The sequence below is a fragment of the Meles meles genome, chromosome 10 (genome assembly GCF_922984935.1).
Source record: "Meles meles chromosome 10, mMelMel3.1 paternal haplotype, whole genome shotgun sequence".
NCBI classification, from domain to species: Eukaryota; Metazoa; Chordata; class Mammalia; order Carnivora; family Mustelidae; genus Meles; species Meles meles.
The window spans coordinates 95,259,443-95,276,401 of NC_060075.1; the positions used below are offsets into that span (position 1 = coordinate 95,259,443).

At 66.3% G+C, this 16,959-nt stretch overlaps 1 protein-coding gene across 3 annotated transcripts in view; it reads right to left on the minus strand.

Annotated features, from left to right (window-relative positions):
• Positions 1-632: 632 nt before the first annotated feature.
• The window catches only part of CAMK2B (calcium/calmodulin dependent protein kinase II beta), a 78,344-nt gene continuing 62,017 nt past the window's right edge, over positions 633-16,959 (minus strand). Inside the window, exons 13-20 of one of the 3 annotated variants that reach the window (XM_046020296.1) lie at positions 12,840-12,877; positions 12,662-12,733; positions 11,447-11,491; positions 9,988-10,036; positions 3,200-3,275; positions 2,985-3,079; positions 2,616-2,850; positions 633-2,362 (exon numbers count right to left, since the gene is read on the minus strand). In XM_046020296.1, the coding sequence (XP_045876252.1) occupies positions 2,618-2,850; positions 2,985-3,079; positions 3,200-3,275; positions 9,988-10,036; positions 11,447-11,491; positions 12,662-12,733; positions 12,840-12,877 (608 nt within the window). In that variant the 3' untranslated portion in view covers positions 633-2,362; positions 2,616-2,617. The remainder of the gene's footprint in view (positions 2,363-2,615; positions 2,851-2,984; positions 3,080-3,199; positions 3,276-9,987; positions 10,037-11,446; positions 11,492-12,661; positions 12,734-12,839; positions 12,878-16,959) is intronic. The other 2 variants (XM_046020294.1, XM_046020295.1) reach the window with 2 other exon arrangements.

Consider the following 16,959-nt stretch of genomic DNA (forward strand, 5'->3'; position numbering starts at 1 on the left):
CAGAGGTCCTTCGGCTGAGACAGCCCTGTGGTCACGAGGAGGTGTGTTTAGGCAGTCCTGGGGTGACACGGTCCTGCAGCCGTGAGCTCAGTGCTAAGTCAGTTGGCACAGGCCAACGGTGGCCCCAGGTGGCCTAGTGTCCCCATGCTGCAGGGGTGTGGTGGGCAGCTGCTGAGGGACAGGCCAGGGGCATGGATGACAGGAAGAGCAGGGACTGGGTCCCAGGGAAGGGGAAGGAAGGAAGGCTCTTGCTCTCCTCCGTCCCCCAGATTTCTGCTCTGGGAGTCCCAGCAACCACCACCCTCCTGCGCTGCACAGCACCGCAAGGTCCGTGCTGGCCTGTGCGCCGACAGTCTGCACACCCCGGCCACACGCATGTGGAACGGACGCACAGAGATGGAGGCTGGGTCCCGGCTCTTCCCACACAGAACCACCGTCTGGCCTCCCCCTGAGAGGCCACCGAAGAGGCAGGGGCTTCGGGGCGTCCAGGGCCCAAAGAGGGGGCGTGGAGAGGTGGGTGCGGCAGCGGCAGAGGGGCGGTGCAGTGGGGGAGCGGGCTGGGCTGGGACTTGAAGGGGCCCCGGCGTAGATCCCCCAGCTGCACTTGAAGCCGTTTGTCCTGTTTTTCTTTTATTTGCAGTTTCCCGAGACAGAACAAAATAATGATTTTTTTTACACTTACAAGGCTCAGAAAGAAAAGACAATGGAACTCAGCAAAAAGAGAAAGGGGGGTCGGCCAGCACTGTGGGCAGCTGGCCCTCCGCAGAGCGGCCACACCTCCGACATCTAGCTAGAAGAGCAGGTGTGGCCTGCCCGAGAGGGGTCATGCAAAAGAACTATCCCCCGGAAAAAATCCCCAGACAGGCAGCTCCGTGGAGATAACAGGTGAGGGGAGGAGGGGAGGAGGCCCCCGGAGGTGAGGGTGGCCAGGCCACACGCTGTCCACGGTGAGTCCTGCCGCTGCCTGCGGCCCAGGGAGCCTGGCGGATGTTTACCCTGTGTCCATGGGTGGGGACAGCTGTCCTGAACACAGCCGTGGACGGGCAGGTGAGTGTCCATTCGGAGTGTCTGCTGAGGGACAGTCCCCTTGGAGACCAGCGTCCTGTGTCCCGTTCCCCACTCTGTGCCCCTCCCGTGGCTTGATTTGTGGGGGAGGACAAAGAAAATCCTTGTTGAAAATGTGAATTAAGGGGCAGGTGTTGGAGTGGCAGGGTCCGCAGCTCGGCGATCACAGCCCCTGACCAGCCCACCTGGCTGGCTGCCCGGGGCGCGCTCTGCTGCCGCCGGACCATGATGCCCACCAGCTTGCAGGTTCTGCACCTTGCGATGGGCTCAGCCCGTCTTCTCCTCATCCCGGGGTCCCTGTCACCCCCGCCCGCCCCCCCACACACGGCAGCCTGGTGAGGCCTACTGGGGGGTCCACCGCACCTTGCCCCTCATGCCCAGGGTAGCCCTCCCTCCCTCGGCTCCGAGCCTAGACTCTGAACGCGCACTGTTCGCAAACCCCTGCTGTGCCTGCCCCGGCCTGGGAGCACGGGGTGCCACGCACCACCTTCTGACCCCTCTCCTTCTCCTGCCTCTGGACCAAGCCCAGAGCCCCTCTGTGGCCGCACAGGCTGGTGAGGGAGGTGGGCGGAGGGGAGCCACCCCAAAGAGGAGGGAGGTGCTGTGGGAACCCAAGGGTTCCCCTCCCAACCGGGCTGCCGCCAACAGCATCCTCTCGGCCAGACACTGCCAGTTGGGAGGTCTGTACCTCCCCGAACCTGGAGGGACCAGAGCGGGAGCCCCAGGCCCACGGGGGCTTCTCAGATGGCTCATCGGGCCCCCGGGGGCCGGCCCGGCCTCTGCACTGCTCATCCATGCTGGGGGCATGAGAGGAAGGGAGGGGAACAGCCGTGCTCGGGTCCCCTTGGCCCCAGGTGGCCAACACTCCTGACGGCAGCCATGCACGGCGGGGGCTAGGGGAGGGGTATGCAGACCTAACAAACACCGTTCCTCGGCCTGGCCCCTGTGGACAAGGTCACTGCCCTACCGGTCCCTGAGGGGCCAGGAGTGGACAGACACGTGGATCGTGGGTGGGGGGCGCCCGGCGGTTCAAGGCCCCGCAGATGCCAGTGGTTTGTACAGCTTTTGCCTTTTTTTTCTCCTGTTTCATCCAACATCAATTTTTTTTTGTTGTTTTTTTGTTTTTTTGGTGGTGGTTGTCATCTTGTTGTTAAAAAGAAATCACATCCAGTCTTGGTTTTCTGCAGACACAGGCACCAGGGGAGGAACGAGGCAGACACAAACATGCGACAGGCAGGCCGCGCGAGGGCGGCCGGGCTCCAAACACTGAGTCTGTCCCACGAAGCCGGCCACAGCTCTGAAAGGTGGGGAGGGTGGGGTGGGGGGGGGCGGTCAGCTCTCGTCCGTCCCCACCCAGGGAGAAGGGGTGGGCGCGGTGTCAGCTCTCAACTGCTCCCCCAGGGAGGTAAAGGTGGGGGGGGTCAACTCCCGTCCGCTCCCCCAGGGAGGAGGGGGAGGGCAGGGATGGGGTGCTGCCTGCCTACAGTGCGGGGGCGGCTCTGCCCGGCGCCCCAGGTGCGCCCCAGGAAAGGGCCCAAGCCTGTACTCACCTTCACTGCAGCGGCGCCACGGGCGCGCCCGAGCAGTGGAAGTGCACGTTCTGCCACTTGCCGTCGCGGCGGTGCCACACGCGCGTCTCCTCGGACTGGCTGGTGCGGGGCCGGCCCTGCCCGTCGATGTACTGTGTCAGGCGGATGTAGGCAATGCACGCAGCGTCCTCCCCGATGACGTGCACGTGCGGGTTCAGGATGGTCGTGTGGATGGGCTTGCTGTTCTTGGCGAGCACTGTGGGCAGAGGCAGGGGCCTTGCTGGGTGCCCTGGGGAAACTCTGCCTGGGGGGGGGCAGGGAAGCCACCTGGAGGTCCGGGGCCCCGCGCTGTTGTCGGGGGTGCCCCCCACGCCCGGCCCCGGCACTCACGGTTCTCAAAGTAGAATCTGTGGAAGTCCATCCCTTCGACCAAGTTGCCCAGCGCTTCAGGCTCAAACGAGGTCAGGCCTGGGTCGCAGATTTTCCTGGGGGGCAGACCCAGGTGAGGAGAGGCCCCTGCCTCCGCCTGCCCCTCCCTTCACTGCAGGGAAGCCCCCACAGCCTGCCCCAGGCCCCCCGGGATCCAGCCCAGATGCCCCGCTCACGCGTAGGCCTCGAAGTCCCCGTTGTTGACCGCCTCGATGAGCTGCTCGGTGATCTTGATGACCTCCTGCTTCCGTGCTGCGGGGACACAGCCGCCCAGTGACCGAGGACCACCCTGGGTGGCCCCGCAGAGGGCCTAGGGCAGAGCGTCCCCAGCCCCCACCCACCTTTCCTCCTCAGAAGGGACCCTCACCCGATCAGTCCGGCTCACGCGGCTCCCTCCAAGGTCACCCACAGCCCCCACATTCCCAAGTCCACAGAGCCCCGTCTGTCTTACATAGAAGGTCTCCATGTGATAGAAACACCGCGTCTGGAGAACTCAGAAAGGGGAAGCAAAGCCCACAATGACTATGGCCCCTTGTCCCTCTGGGCATGTGCCCTGGAACCAGCCCTCCTGGCCTCTGCCCACCTAGACTCGGCTCACAGGCCCCTGCCGAATCCAGACCCTCTCCAGGAACATCTGGTAAGGGCCGGCTGTGAAGCGGGGAGGGACTGGGGTCTACAGGGCGAAGGTGGAGCAGAGGGCAGGGGATGGGGCCGGGGGACCAAGAAGGGAGACACTGACTCTGCGGGTCTCTCCCTGGAAGCCCACAGCCAGCCGGCTGGCCTCCTGCCTGCTTGGGTCTCTACCCGTGTGCAGTCCAGGGCTCGGGCGCCAGCCCCCCTCCGTACCCCCCGCCCCCGTCATCACCAGCCCACCTAGCACCCTCCGTCCCAGGGCTCTGGGCTTCTGCCCACTTGGCCTCTGCACTGGGACAGGCCTGGCCCCAAAGTGCTGACCTGGGGTCCCCGCTCTCTTTTTTTTTTTAAAGATTTTATTTATTTATTTGACAGACAGAGATGACAAGTAGGCAGAGAGGCAGGCAGAGAGAGAGAGGAAGGGAAGCAGGCTCCCCGCTGAGCAGAGAGCCCGATGCGGGGCTCGATCCCAGGACCCTGAGACCATGACCTGAGCCGAAGGCAGCGGCTCAACCCACTGAGCCACCCAGGCGCCCCCCCACCCCCGTTCTCTCTTTAATCACAACTTGTTTCAGAGAATAACGCACCCCACTGCAGATTCAAACCTGGATCACTTTTACGGCCACGGAGACGCTCATAGAAATAAACCCGATAGAGCTGTGAGAGCCTGTGTTCCCCTAAATCTTGGGCTTCGCACCCCTTCCCCAGAGGAGGACTGCCCTCAGGTGGGTGCTTAGCCGCCTCCATGAGCACATGTACATCCCCAAGTACACACATACGTCGAGTGTGCGTGCGCTCACACGGCTCCCAGGGACCTCCGAACGGCAGTGCTCCCCACAGTAAGCCTCAGACCCAGCCAGTGTGGGATCCCACAAGCTCCTCCCCACGGGCTCCCTGCCAGGTCACTGCGCTTCCAGCAGCTTCCCTGGCTCCCCAGCGGCTCTCTGTCCCTGCCACTGGGCATCTGTCTGCACTCCAGCCACTGGCACCCCTGGGAAAGCACCCCCGCACGCTGATGCGTGGGCTCCAGTCCCAGAGCACATGCGGCAGGATCTCCCAAGGGTGACTCCGCATTTGGAAGCGTGTGCCCACCGCCCTGGCATGGGGCTGCCCAGGCTCCTCCCCGCCAGCACCCTTGGCTGCCTGTGTGCCCCTTCCCACGATTGCCCACCTGAACGGTGGGCGCCGCGCAGTGCATGTGGGCCCAGGCAGGCCTCGTGTGCTGCACGGGGTCTGGAGAGTCCAGGCAGCAAGAGCTCCGTGACACCCGGGAGCTTGGGTGCACGTGTGCGCTGGTGTCACGCAGGAGGGCAGGTGCCTGTTTGCACGTGGAGATTCCTGTGTGCACGGACCTGAGAGCTTCTCCAGTCTCGGAAACCCCTCCCTCTGGACCTAGCTGTGTTTGTGCAAAGGCCCCCTTTCCATTTCTTACCCAACTCTGTGTCTGGACCGTGCCAGGGTCTGGGCTCCAGGCTGTCTCGCGCAAGCCCAGGCCCCACTGTCTGGTCAGCCCTGGAAGCTGGTCCCCAGCATGGTGGGCTGCAGGCTCCGGGGACCCCACGTCCGCCCATATCCACTGGCAGAGCTCTGTCCCTGCACCCACCATACTCTGCTCTCGGGCTTGGGACCCGAAGCAGGACGTCATCAGACATTTTGGGTCCCTCTGCATCCCCAGTGTGTGACCTCCCGGCAGCCTGCCCACCCCTCTGCCCTCTGCCTGAGCATTTCCGCTTTGGGGACACTCACCCACTCTCCCAGGTCCCTAGCTTTTCCCTGGGGACCCCAAGCCAGGCCCCCCTGCCCATGTGGGGGAGGAGAGCGCCTGTGTGTCCAACACCCAACACCGGTTGGGCCCCCTTTTCCACATCAGCACCCTGTGGGAGCCCTCAGCCAACAGCCCTGTGACCAGAATGGACTGACATGTCCTCTGTCTCATGTCCCGTGCATCCCGTACTGTGGTTAAGTCACCCCAATCTTGCCCTTAGTGAAGTCGTGTGGCGTGTTTCTAAGCCAATTGTAAGACAAAATGAGAGTAGAAAGTCAACGGGAGGGATTGGGGTCACAGCACACATCGCCGAGTCTGGAGTTTGGGACCTGGTGTCACCGATCTGCAGACAAGCAGGGGGAGAACGCAGCAGGGCTGCTGCCCAGACCCACGCCTGCCCTGCGTGGCAGCCCTTCCTCCCCCAGGGGCACACTGTGTGAGGGGCTCCCCAGGAGGTGAAGCCACGGGCTGTGACCTGCCATCTGCCCCCGCCCCCCAGCCCGGGCAGCTCTGCAGACTGAGCAGAGGCATGTGGGCAAGGGTCTGGTGTGGGAGGGGTCCCAGCGGTGCCCCTACATTCCCTCTCTTGGGACAAGATAACAGGCTGGGAAAGGGTCTGGCGGGACCCCAGTGGCCCCAGGCTGGCCCTAATCCGTGTCCCTCGGCAGCTGCATGGGCACCAAGAGCCCACAGCCTCCGCAGGCAGGCAGCAGCAGATCGGCTGTAATCCCTGATTATGGGGAGCACCGCCTGAGCCCATGGGCACTGACCCCATTTACACATGAAGACAGCTGGTGGGCGCGTAACCCTGGCCCCAGAGGTGGAGACGGGGGCGCCCCGGCTCTGGCACCCATGACCGCGGGTCTAGAGAGCTGAGTCCCCTCTCGGGGCTGACTCCACCCATCCTTTCTGGCAGAGCCCCTGCTCTCGAAGGGGCTGCGGTGCTGGGGACTCGGGGACTCGTGCGGGGGCACCTGCCGCAGCAAGGACGCTGTCCCCCGGGGACCCCAGCTCCCGAGGGCTCCCCAGTCCCCTGCCGCTCCTGGCCCCCAGCGCCCCTCCTTCAGTCCTGCTCAGGGTCCTGGCCCCCAGCGCCCCTCCTTCAGTCCTGCTCAGGGTCCTGGCCCCCAGCGCCCCTTCTTCAGTCCTGCTCAGGGTCCTCCTTGTGGCCGTCACCTCCACAGCTTAGTTCAGGGCAGACTCCCACTTTCAGCCCGGGATGCCCTGTCCTCAGAGCCCCCAACCTGGCCCGCGATGCAGACTGAGGGCAGCCCCCGGGTGGGGGTCCTGAGGCGGGCAGCCCCCCTAGGGGCACCTCTCCACACCCCAGCCTCCAGTTTCCTCATCTGTGAAACCAGGGCCACGAGGGGCCCGGGAGGCGGGCATACGGGTGCTGCCGACCCCTTCCCAGACTCCGTTTGCATCCTCTCCCTCACCACAAGACGCCCCCACTGCCCCGGCCCCGTGGCCAGCCTCTGTCCTCAGGCCAAGCTGGCCTGGACACCCACACCTGGCCTCGTCCCTCTGGCTGAGCACAGAGCACTTCCGCGGGGGGCACTGTTATCCGGAGGCCGCCCTGTGCCCTCCTGGCCGTTGGGGTGGGCTCAGCTTCCCCACAGCCCCTGTGCCCCCCTCCCCTGTCGCTGAGCTTTGCTCCCCCTCCTCCCCACCCAGGCCCTCAGGCCCCGCACTCACCCAGCCACTCCCCAGCCATGCCCAGCCCCTGGCCTGCAGCCTCTCATCCCCAGGCGCCTCCCTGCCTGGTGTCTCCCGGCAGGTGGGGTGGGGCTGCAGCCTGGGGATGTCACCCATCCCTGTAAGCGATCCTGGTGGCAGTCGGCGGCAGACCGACCGGCTCCTCCCTCCCTGCCTGGGGAGGGGCCCCAGCCCGGCGCCTGCCCCTCACCACCCCCCACCCCTCGCCCTGGGCCCCTGCAGCCAACACTGCATCATGCCACATGGGCTGCAGATCACAGGCGCGAGACCCTCGTCCTCCCTGACCATCTGATTCCTCCCGATGCGCATTCACACGCCCTTCCTTAGCCACCGGCTCCTGTTCTGAGGCCAAATGACACCTTCGTGTCAAATTCCCTGCGCTCCCCTTTCTGCCTGCCGCCCCCTAAGCTGGCCCCTTCCCAGAGTGAGGGACCACCCCCCAGCACAACACAGCCCGGGGTCTCCACACCTGTGAGCCCCCAAGGAGCAGCCAGGGGGCCCCTCAAGGTGCTATTTACACAGGGCGGGCGGGGGGCCCGGGAGACCTGCAGATAACGCGGGGGGGGGGGGTTGCTGGGCGTCCAGGGCTGTCAGAGAGCCTGGGGTCTGGGGCGGAGAGGACCAGACGGAATGGGAGTCGCGTGGGGGGCATGTGAGACAGAAGCTATGGGCGGATGAGCAAAGCCAGAGGTTCGAAAGGGCACAGGGAGACGCTGGGCAGACACTGGTGACAGAGGGAACGTGGGGGGATGAAGGTGGACACGGAGGACACAAGGAGGAATGTGGGGCCCAGAGAGGGATGTGACGGACACAGGGGTGTGGGGGAGACACAAGAAAGAATACAGGGGCATAGGGGGATGTGGGGGGAAGGACGGGGAAGTGGGGGACGGGACCATGGGCACACGTGGGGGATGACGGGGGACGGGACGGACCGGGGATGGTAGGACAGAGGGGGCCAGGGACACAAGGAGGCACAGAGGGGATGTGGACGGATGGGGGGGGTGGGGAATGTTGGGGGCGAAGGGGGACGGGGGACAGGGGGCACAGAGGAGGGGCTTCAGGAACATGAGGGCGGTGCTGTTCGGCCCGTGGCCGTTCAGTCGCTGTTGGCAGAGGGCACCGCCCCTCCCCAGACAGAGGCAGCCCGGCGTGTGCAGAACCCAGGGAGGACCCAGCTGAGCAGCAAGGCCAGGCCTCCCTCTCACCGCGGCCTGCGGTCAGGAGAGGCTACACGTCCGTGGGGCCCCACTGGGTGCTGCAACTGGGAAGGTCAGGCAGGTGGCGCAAGGGAGGCGAGAAGCACTGTGGACTGCCCCGGAGGGCCCTGCCCATGCCCAGGCCTGGGACACCCCGTTGGGGAGTGGCCTGGGCTGCCTGCAGTGCTGGCGGAGGGAGGAGGAAGGGAGGGCAGCGGCCGGGAGCACCTGGCGGGAGCACCCGGCGGCGGGGGCAGCTGAGGACGTGCGCGGTGGGCGCAGGAGCCACTCGGCAGCAGGGCAGCGGGCCCGGGGGCGCTACTTACACAGAGTGGGCAGGGGGCCCTCAGCGTCCCCTGAGCCTCCGAGCCCCTCCCCACGGAGCTCAGGATGTCAGGGACCCTGGGGGCTGGGGTGGACAGGAGGCCAAGCGTGAGCGGCCCGGGGAAGCAGCGCCCTGCTTGCCCCCACCCAAGCAGCCCCTGGCCAGAGCCTGGAGAGGGGGAGGGGGGTCCTCAGGCTGGGGGGCGGGGGGGAGGCCGCCATGGCGGGGGGCAGGAGGGCCGAGGCAGCCCTACAGAGACAGACGGCTACAGAGTCCCCCAGGCAGACCCCGCCCGCAGCGGGGCCCCCAACCCACCGACTTAAGCGGAGCGCGCAGGGGGCTGGTGGGAGGTGGGCGTGAGGTAGGGGGCTGGCTTCAGAGCTCGCGGAGCCCCTCTCACAGAGCTCAGGGTGTCAGGGGCCCTGGGGGTCGGGGCAGACAGATGAGTCGCTAATGGAAGACAGGAGGGGGCACATGGGCAAGACGGGACAGCACGAGGACGGGTGGGGTCAGGCTGCAGGACCCAAGACACAGCTCACAGTTGGGTCCGGGAGTGGGACACAGAGGACTGGAGACGGCAGGAGGGGCAGGCCTGGGCCCCGCTGCCCGAGGCCGTTCTCCCAGCCTGATGGCACACTGGGGTCTGGGCCAGAGCAGGCCGGCCAACACTCCGGCAGCCTCCAGGCGTGTAGGACGCCCACAGGGCCGGGGTCGGGGCAGAACTGCAAAGACAGGGCCTCAGGGGGCCTCCACGCTGACGACAAGGGCCCGTGTCTGTCTGTTCACGGAAACCACGTGAACATCCACTCTCCCTTCATCCAGGGGCCTGTGCTCACCTCTGTTCTGGGGTGTCACTGTGTCCCCCAAACTGGCACGATGGCTGGCCATTGGGCCCTGGGGCAGCCCTGCGGCCTTCAAGGCTGAACTGTGACCGTGTGGCCCAAAGGCTCCGGCGGGCCCACATGCCACCTGCCCTCCCGGGGGAGGTGGACAGAGCTGGGAGCAGAGGGGCCCTACACAGGTGTGGCCCACCCACCCTCGTGGGCCATGGAAAGACCCAGAACCCAGGCAAAGCCCCTTGCTGGCTGTGTCCTTAGTGGCTGCCAGCCAGGCAGAGTCACCAACTTCAGGAAGTTCAAGAGAAAAAAATCAAAGCAAATTCAACTATGAACTTGTTCCCCTGCAGGCTGGGAGCTCCCCTGCTGGCCAGGGCGCAGGCCTCGCACACACTAGGCAGGCCCCGGGGGCTGTGGCCAAGCAGGGCCGGCGCCCCGCGGACACCCCTTGCCCACATCCCAGACGCCCCACCGTGCCATCTTCCAGATGTACCTTTCGTGTCCTCGTCCTCTATGGTGGTGTGAGTGCTGTCCGATGACTCCTGGGGGACACACAGGGAGACAGCGGGTCAGGATGAGGTCTCTGTCCCAGCCCGCCTCTGTGGGGCCTGGAGGTGCCTACCCCGGAACCCCACAGGCGGTCACCCAGCCCCAGGCCTCCGCCGCTCACGTCTGCAATGGCCAGGGGCCCAGACGCGCCTCCTCCTGACCAGACGTGCCTGGAGGAGAGACTCCCTCTGACTCTTACTAAGAGAGGGAAACGGGCTGCTGGCACTCCCAGCGGAACGGGAAGGCACCCCCAGCCTGTGCACTGTGGCAGACAGGGCGGGAAGGCTCCAGGAGGGCCTCAAGAGACTGGCTGTATCCACAGCTCCTGCCCCAGCAGAGGCCGCCTGCCCCTCAGGCCTGGACTGTCCAGCCAAGCCCAGTCTCTCCCCTGCGGGGGCCTGTGAGCATAGACGGGCAGTCCCAGTACCTCCGACCCCACTCAAAAACCAGCGGCCCGTCACCTGTCACGGACTTCCCAGGAGGTCCGCCTGCCCCTGAGGTCCTCCAGGGCTCCTCCTAGCCCCGAGTAAACGCCCTGCGCTAGGCCCTGCCCGGTGATGGGTGTGGCCTGCAGCTTGTAGGATCGGGGATCATACCACAGCCACCCAAGTTTGTCTAGAGGCCCCTTGCAAGACAAACAGAAGCCTCACCCCAGACAGGGGCCCAAGGAACAGCTGCCCCGAGCCACAAGGCAGGAGGACATCCAGGCCCTTTCTGGCACATTGCGTCTGTGCTGAGAGCCACTGGCCCCTGGTCCCGGTCTGCAGCCAGGATATGAGGGGCCCTCTGGGGAACCCGGGGCTCGGGGGGAATCTGACTGCAGACTGGGGTGGGTGCCGGTCCTAGAAACACAGCTTGGCGGCCCGCCGTCCCTCCCGCCACCCTGAGAGCCAGCCCCTTCTCTGGCCCCGGGTGCAGGCGCCCATGCAGCGGGAGATGCCAGGCGCGGAGCAGCGGCAGAGGCAGGCTGGCCCGGCGGGAAGCACTAGGGGCAGAGGCGAGTGATGGGGGCAGCCAGGGGCGTCTGTGATGCTCCCCCCTCCCGGCCCACGCTGGCCCTCCTTCCCTGGCACCCCGAGGGAGCCCTGCATGCCTGGCCCCCGGCTCTGCTAGGCCTGTCCGCGGACAGGGCCGGATGGACAGTGGCCCCTGCTCTGGGCCCCCACCGTCAACAGTGACTCGGTACAGCCATGCCTGAGACAGCAGCGCCCGGGGCCTCATTCCGAGGGGGCGGCCGTGGACCTGTGGGGCTCTGTCCTAACTCGAGAGGGGTCCCTGTACACCTGCCCCCCAACACTCAGCACAAGGGCTGCCCCGGGTCAGTGCCCAGACCTGCCCCTGGCCGGGGGCCTGCCTCCTGCCTGGGCACAGGCTCCCAAGGGGGCCGGTGGGTGCGGTAGTACCTTGATCCCGTCCACGGGGTTATGAATGACGGTGGTTTGAGGCTCCTACAGAAGAAGGAAGCACAGAGGAAGGAAAGAGGGAAGTGAGAGGAGAAGGTGGGTGGAGGGAGGAAGGCAGCCGAGCCAGCACGGCAGGAGGCAGAGCAGGGAGGCCCAGTGGCCAGGAAGGCCAGAGAGAAGCACGTGCGCCCATGGAGCGCAGCACAGAGCATGGGGCATGGGCGGGGAACGAGGTCCTGCTGCCCCTCGCCTTGCCGCCTGACCCTCTGCCCTGGGATGGGCGGTTTTGAAGATGGCATGGGAGCGGGGGTGGCATATGGAATGGACGAGGTCTGAGACGGGGCTGGCTGTGTGGGACCCTCCCCGCCGGGGCTGAGGCCACCCCTGCGTGCTGGACGGCCACCTGGCGAGCCGAGCCTTCCTGGGGGGCAGTGTGGGGCTGGGCTCTGCACGAACTCGGAACCCGGGGCCCGGCAAACCCTGACCTCTTGGGGCGGCCAGCCCTACACAGGCCGCCATGGGCACGTAGCACCCTTGCACCATAACAACCTCGGCGAGGGGGCCCTGGCCAGGACCCACCCCCTGGCCCCCCGATGAGAGGGACAGAGCCAGCGGGCTCCTCTGAACTTGTGTCTGCCCACGCCTGCCCAGCCAGAAGCCCCCGGGCCTCCTCCGCCCTTGCCGGGCAGCCACAGGCCAGCACAGCACGGGTCATCACCAAGCCAACTGCCACAGGGGCTCCTCTCCCTCCAGATCACTAGGGGGGCTCCACAGCTAAGACCAGCCCCACATATGGTTCCTGGGAGACACCAGAGCCCTCAGCTCCCGGGTGGCGCACCCCTGCAGCAGCTGGAAGGCGTCTCCCTGCCCAGCCAGGCCCCTGCAGGGTGGCCAGGCACAGACACTCCGGGCGGGCCTGCTGAGGGCAGAGTTGCACAGGGCAGGGCTCCTGGATGCCTCTCAGTGCTGACCCACAGGTGAGACACCGGGCCAGGCCCCTGCGCAGCCCCGAGACTCCCCGAAAGGGGCTTGGCCCTAATTCCACACCCAAGGGGCGAGGGGAAGCTGGAGGGCCAGGCATCGCCCAGTGGAGGTAGCTGGGGCTACAGCCCACCGCACCCCACTGCACCCCACCGCACCCCAGGCTTGGCCGGTGGCCACTCCACAGCTGGGCTGCGGGAGGGCCGGGGAGCAGGAGGCCGAGGGGCTCAGTACCAAGGCGGCTGGAGGAAGTGTCCCCTTCGGGCTGGTGGCAGCAGCGCTGTTCTTGGTGCTGTTTGTCTGGGGCTGCGGAGAGAGGAAGAAATCAGGGGGGGACAGAGCCACACCCCTTCCCAGGGCCTGTCCACCAGGGAGGGTGGCCACAGGTGGGCCCCAGGGCCAGGGCACTCACCTTCCCCGCATCAGCCTTCTTGTTGAGTAAGCTCTTGGCTGCTACATCGGGAGGAAACAGGCTACATGAGCAAAGGACCTGCAGCCCCCTACTGCCCACCCCCCTGGTGTGAGCTGACCTCAGGGCCAGCTGGGCTCTGGGGATCCCCAAGAGCTAGGGGGCAGCCAGGGGACCCCAAGTCCCGAGGCAGGGTGGCATCCGTCATCGGTGGGGGGTGAAGCAGGTCTGCCCAGTTCTGAGCCTGGCCATCCTGGAGAAGGCCCATGGGAGACCCAGGACAGCCCAAAGCTCTCATCCCCAGGACAGGCCCCTTCCCCTGGCCATTCTCCATGATCCTGCAGGACACCAAGGTTTCCTGTCCCACATGGGCCCTGCGGCTTGTGGGCAGTGTGCAGGCTCCACCAAGAAGGAGGCAGGTGCTCCCCCAACCCTGCACAGGAACACAGGATGGGGCACCAAGCTGGAGTGCTGGGCCATCTGCCTGTCACCTGCCTGTGTTCCCGGGCAGGGGCGGGCTGCAGCTGACCACCCACCCACGTAGGGAGGGGCTCATCCCAACTGCGGGTGGCCACCTGCCATCAGCCTCCCGGTCCCCTCCCTCAGCAGACAGGACTCAGCGCCCTGCCCACAGGCCCAGACCCCCTGGCTCAGCACCCAAGTGGCTGCCTCGTTCTTCAGGAACCAGTCCTGGAAGTCCTGACCTTGAAGTCATTTCCTGGCCTTATCGGGGCAGCACCAGCCCCAACATGGGCCCCTCTGCCCACCCCTGAGGCCCCAGGGCTCTGATGGGCTCAACAAGGTGCCACCCATGGGGAAGGCTCCAGAGGGCCCCCCACGTCTCCGGCTGCCCACCACCTGTGGGACGCCCAGCAGACAGCCTGGCTTGCCCCAACAAGACCACACAGAAGTCCGGGCAGCCCGCCACCCCCCCAAGTCCCACAGCATCTGGGCCCTCTGCAGTGGGCAGCGTTGGTGGAACAGTTGCCAAACCAAGGAAAGTCGGCTTACCTTCCAGGGAAGGAAAGGTGAGGAGGGAGGGAGGGAGGAGTAGGGAAAGAAAGAAAACAAATTCGTATGGTCAGGCAGGAGCGCAAGCGTGTGGCCCAGGACCCCGCCTGACCCTGCCTGCCCCACCCGTACTCCCGGCCCAGCACTGCCCCACCTGTGCAGGACAGAGCGGCCACACCAGGTGCCAAGGTTGGGGGTGGGAACCCAGGGCTGCTATAGCCCCCCACCCCGCGGTGGGTCCCCAGCCTCCAGCCGGCCCGCCGGTCCTGTGGCCCACGGTGGTTCGCGGGGGGCGGGGGGACTCTTGACAGTGGGAAACATCCCTGGAGGCCGCGGCGTTGGGCCGCCATGCTCCCCGGGACCAGGGAGAGCAGTGGTTCTCCACGGGTCTCCACACTGGCAGCCTCAGCGGCAGCACCCAGGTACCCGCAGACCTCCTAGGGGTGGTGGGGCGTCTGTTCTAGGGGGCTCTAATGCTGCTTTGGTTTGAGACCACTGTCAGGGTCCCAGGCCTCTGGACCGTGGCCCGCCTTTCTCTCTGTGAAGGTCCCTTTGCTGCCCTCCAGGCTCTGTGCAGGGACATGGGTGATGTGCTTGAGCAGAGAGCCCTGCGGGGCCGTCCAAGCGCCACCCCAGGGGTGGTCTCTCCCCACAACCAGTGCACTCTCTCAAAGGCTTCCCCACCAGGAACCATGGGGCCACGTGTCACTAGAGACCTGCCTCTGGGCCCGTGCCCCAGTCCTGCGGGCTTCCCCGCCACAAGAAGTGTCGCAGGATCCCAGTCAGTGTGGGGGTGATAGGGACCCTCCCTTGCCCACCAGGCCTGCCCGCCCTGCAGCACACCCTCCTGGTCCTGGTGAGGCTGGCTCAGGACCACACCCCAATGCCCCGCAGGTTCAGACCTGTGAGTATCCCAGGACCAAGACTGCCGTCTCCCAAAGGGCCACTTCCCCTTGTGGGGACCCTGGAAATCCCCAGAGGTCGGCTCCAACCCACCTCCCCATAACCCACCATGGAGGGACGGCCCACACCTGTGGACACGGGAGCTTTCGTGCCTAAACCCCGCTGACCTCAGTCCCCTGCTCCCTTCCCCAAGTCCAACGCATAGGTAAGCCAACTCTTCCAATGTGGGAGTCATGCTGAAGTCGCACAGCCCAGGGATCCCGTCCTTGCTGGCTGACCAGCAGGGCCAGGGTCGTCCAGGGGCCTGGAGAAAGAGGCGTCCAGCCCAGGATCCCGGAGCCATGTGTCCCCACGGAGCCCGCACACTAACACAGGGCGTCAGAGCCAGCCCGGCGCCCCGAGGAGACGCAGCCTGCCCTGCCTGGCCTTCCTCTTGAACCAAGCCCTGGTGAGACGCGGACAGAGACCCTGGAGCAGGCCTGGATCTCAAGAGGGTCCCCTCGGTCCCTGACTCCCCAGACTGGATCTCAAGAGGGTCCCCCTCAGTCCCTGACTCTCCAGACCCTGCTACCCGAGACGACAACGCCCCTGCAGATTCAGACGGCTCCAGCGGGGCCCCGGCTCCAGAAAGCCTCACCACGGACACCCAGCCCCTGAACCGATCCCCAAACACCTCCCCTGAGGAACTCCCTTGGACCAGCGGCTACAAGACACGGGGCAGGCCCCTCCTGAAAGCGGCTCCCGGAAATTCCTTCCCTCCAGGGCCCTGTGGACCCCGTCTATACCAGCAGTACAAAGCACAGGGCACACCCTCCACGTTTTCTCAAGTCAAATGCATGAGCTGGCAGCAGGTGCCCGGGGGGTGGGGGGGGGGTGCGGGGGCTGAGCGGGTACCCCAGATCCGTGGTGGACAAGCAGAGACCTCAGGCCGGCCACGGCTGCCCTCCAACCCCAGCTTGCCCGCCCCCTCTCGGGGAAGGCCGAGACGCTCTGACAACCTGCGGCATCTGACTCCACGGAGACCCCATGGGCTCCTCCGGCCAGGGTGCTGCATCACCGGGGAGGCTGTCCCCTGTGGAGGAGCCGTGGCCTTGAAACGGAGAACCCTGCCCAATGCCACTGGCCAAGGTGGGCTGACCTCAGCCCAAGGCCCAGCGTCTGGCTCATGCCCTCGCCGGCGGCCCCAGACAGCCATGCTGGGCTCCGTCCGCATGCACTGCCTGCCTCCGGGACAGAGCAGCCCCGGGTGCCCCGCAAGGGCTGGGCATGCACGCGGCGCATGCATTCGCTGCGCATCCACGATCCACAGTAGCTGGGCGGGCGCAGGCAGGGGCCCGCAGAGGGCAGCCCAGCGGCCTCGCTCACTGCGCTGGGCAGCCACGCTTCTCCAGGAGCGCCCAGGCACCCTGCCCCCCACCCCATGCGCTCCGGACGGCCCTCCGGGGGCCTTGCCTGCCGGACATGTCCACTGGGCTCACAGAAAGGGCACAGACCATTCTTCCCAAGGGTGGCCCTGCCCAGAGTACCCCCGCCCAGAGTACCCCCAGGAGGGGGCAGCTAAGGAATACACCCCCTGCGGGACCTTGAAGCAAGAAATGGGGTGGACGGCTGGTGGGGCCTTGCTGGCACAAGGCACCAGCAGAAAACCGGACCCCGCAGCTCCATCTGGGGAGCCCTCGGGTTGGCCCTTGGCTGCAACAGGCTCTGTGTGCCCTACGCCCGCACTGGCCTCGGCTCAGGCTGGGCCCCTGGCAGGTCCCCGGGTCCACTAGCCCTTAGGGCTTCTGGCCAGCTCACAGGGGGATGGGCAGGAGCTGGCCTGAGGCCCCTAGGAGGAATGGGATCCAGAGAAGCAGCCTCTCCGCTCACGCATTTGGGAGGAGGCCTGGGGCCTCACACAAAGACCTGACTGGACATTCTCTGGGGGCTGAGGCCCCGTCCCGGAGCTCACGGGGCAGACATGCGCACGCCAGACCCACACAGACCTCCATCTCCAAGCTCGGTGCAGGTGCCTGGGGGCAGGGGTGGGCCAGGCGGGGAGGGCGGGGGCCGGGGGCTGGCAAGGAGCTCTCATGGTGCAGGACCTCTGCCCCCAAGCCTTCTTCCCCAGAGCTCCCATTCAGGGTTCAGACCCAGCAGCAGCCCTAAGGCTTCCGGCAGGTAGTCAAGGTCGCTCTGAACGGGAGTCATGACGGACAAGCAGGGAGAG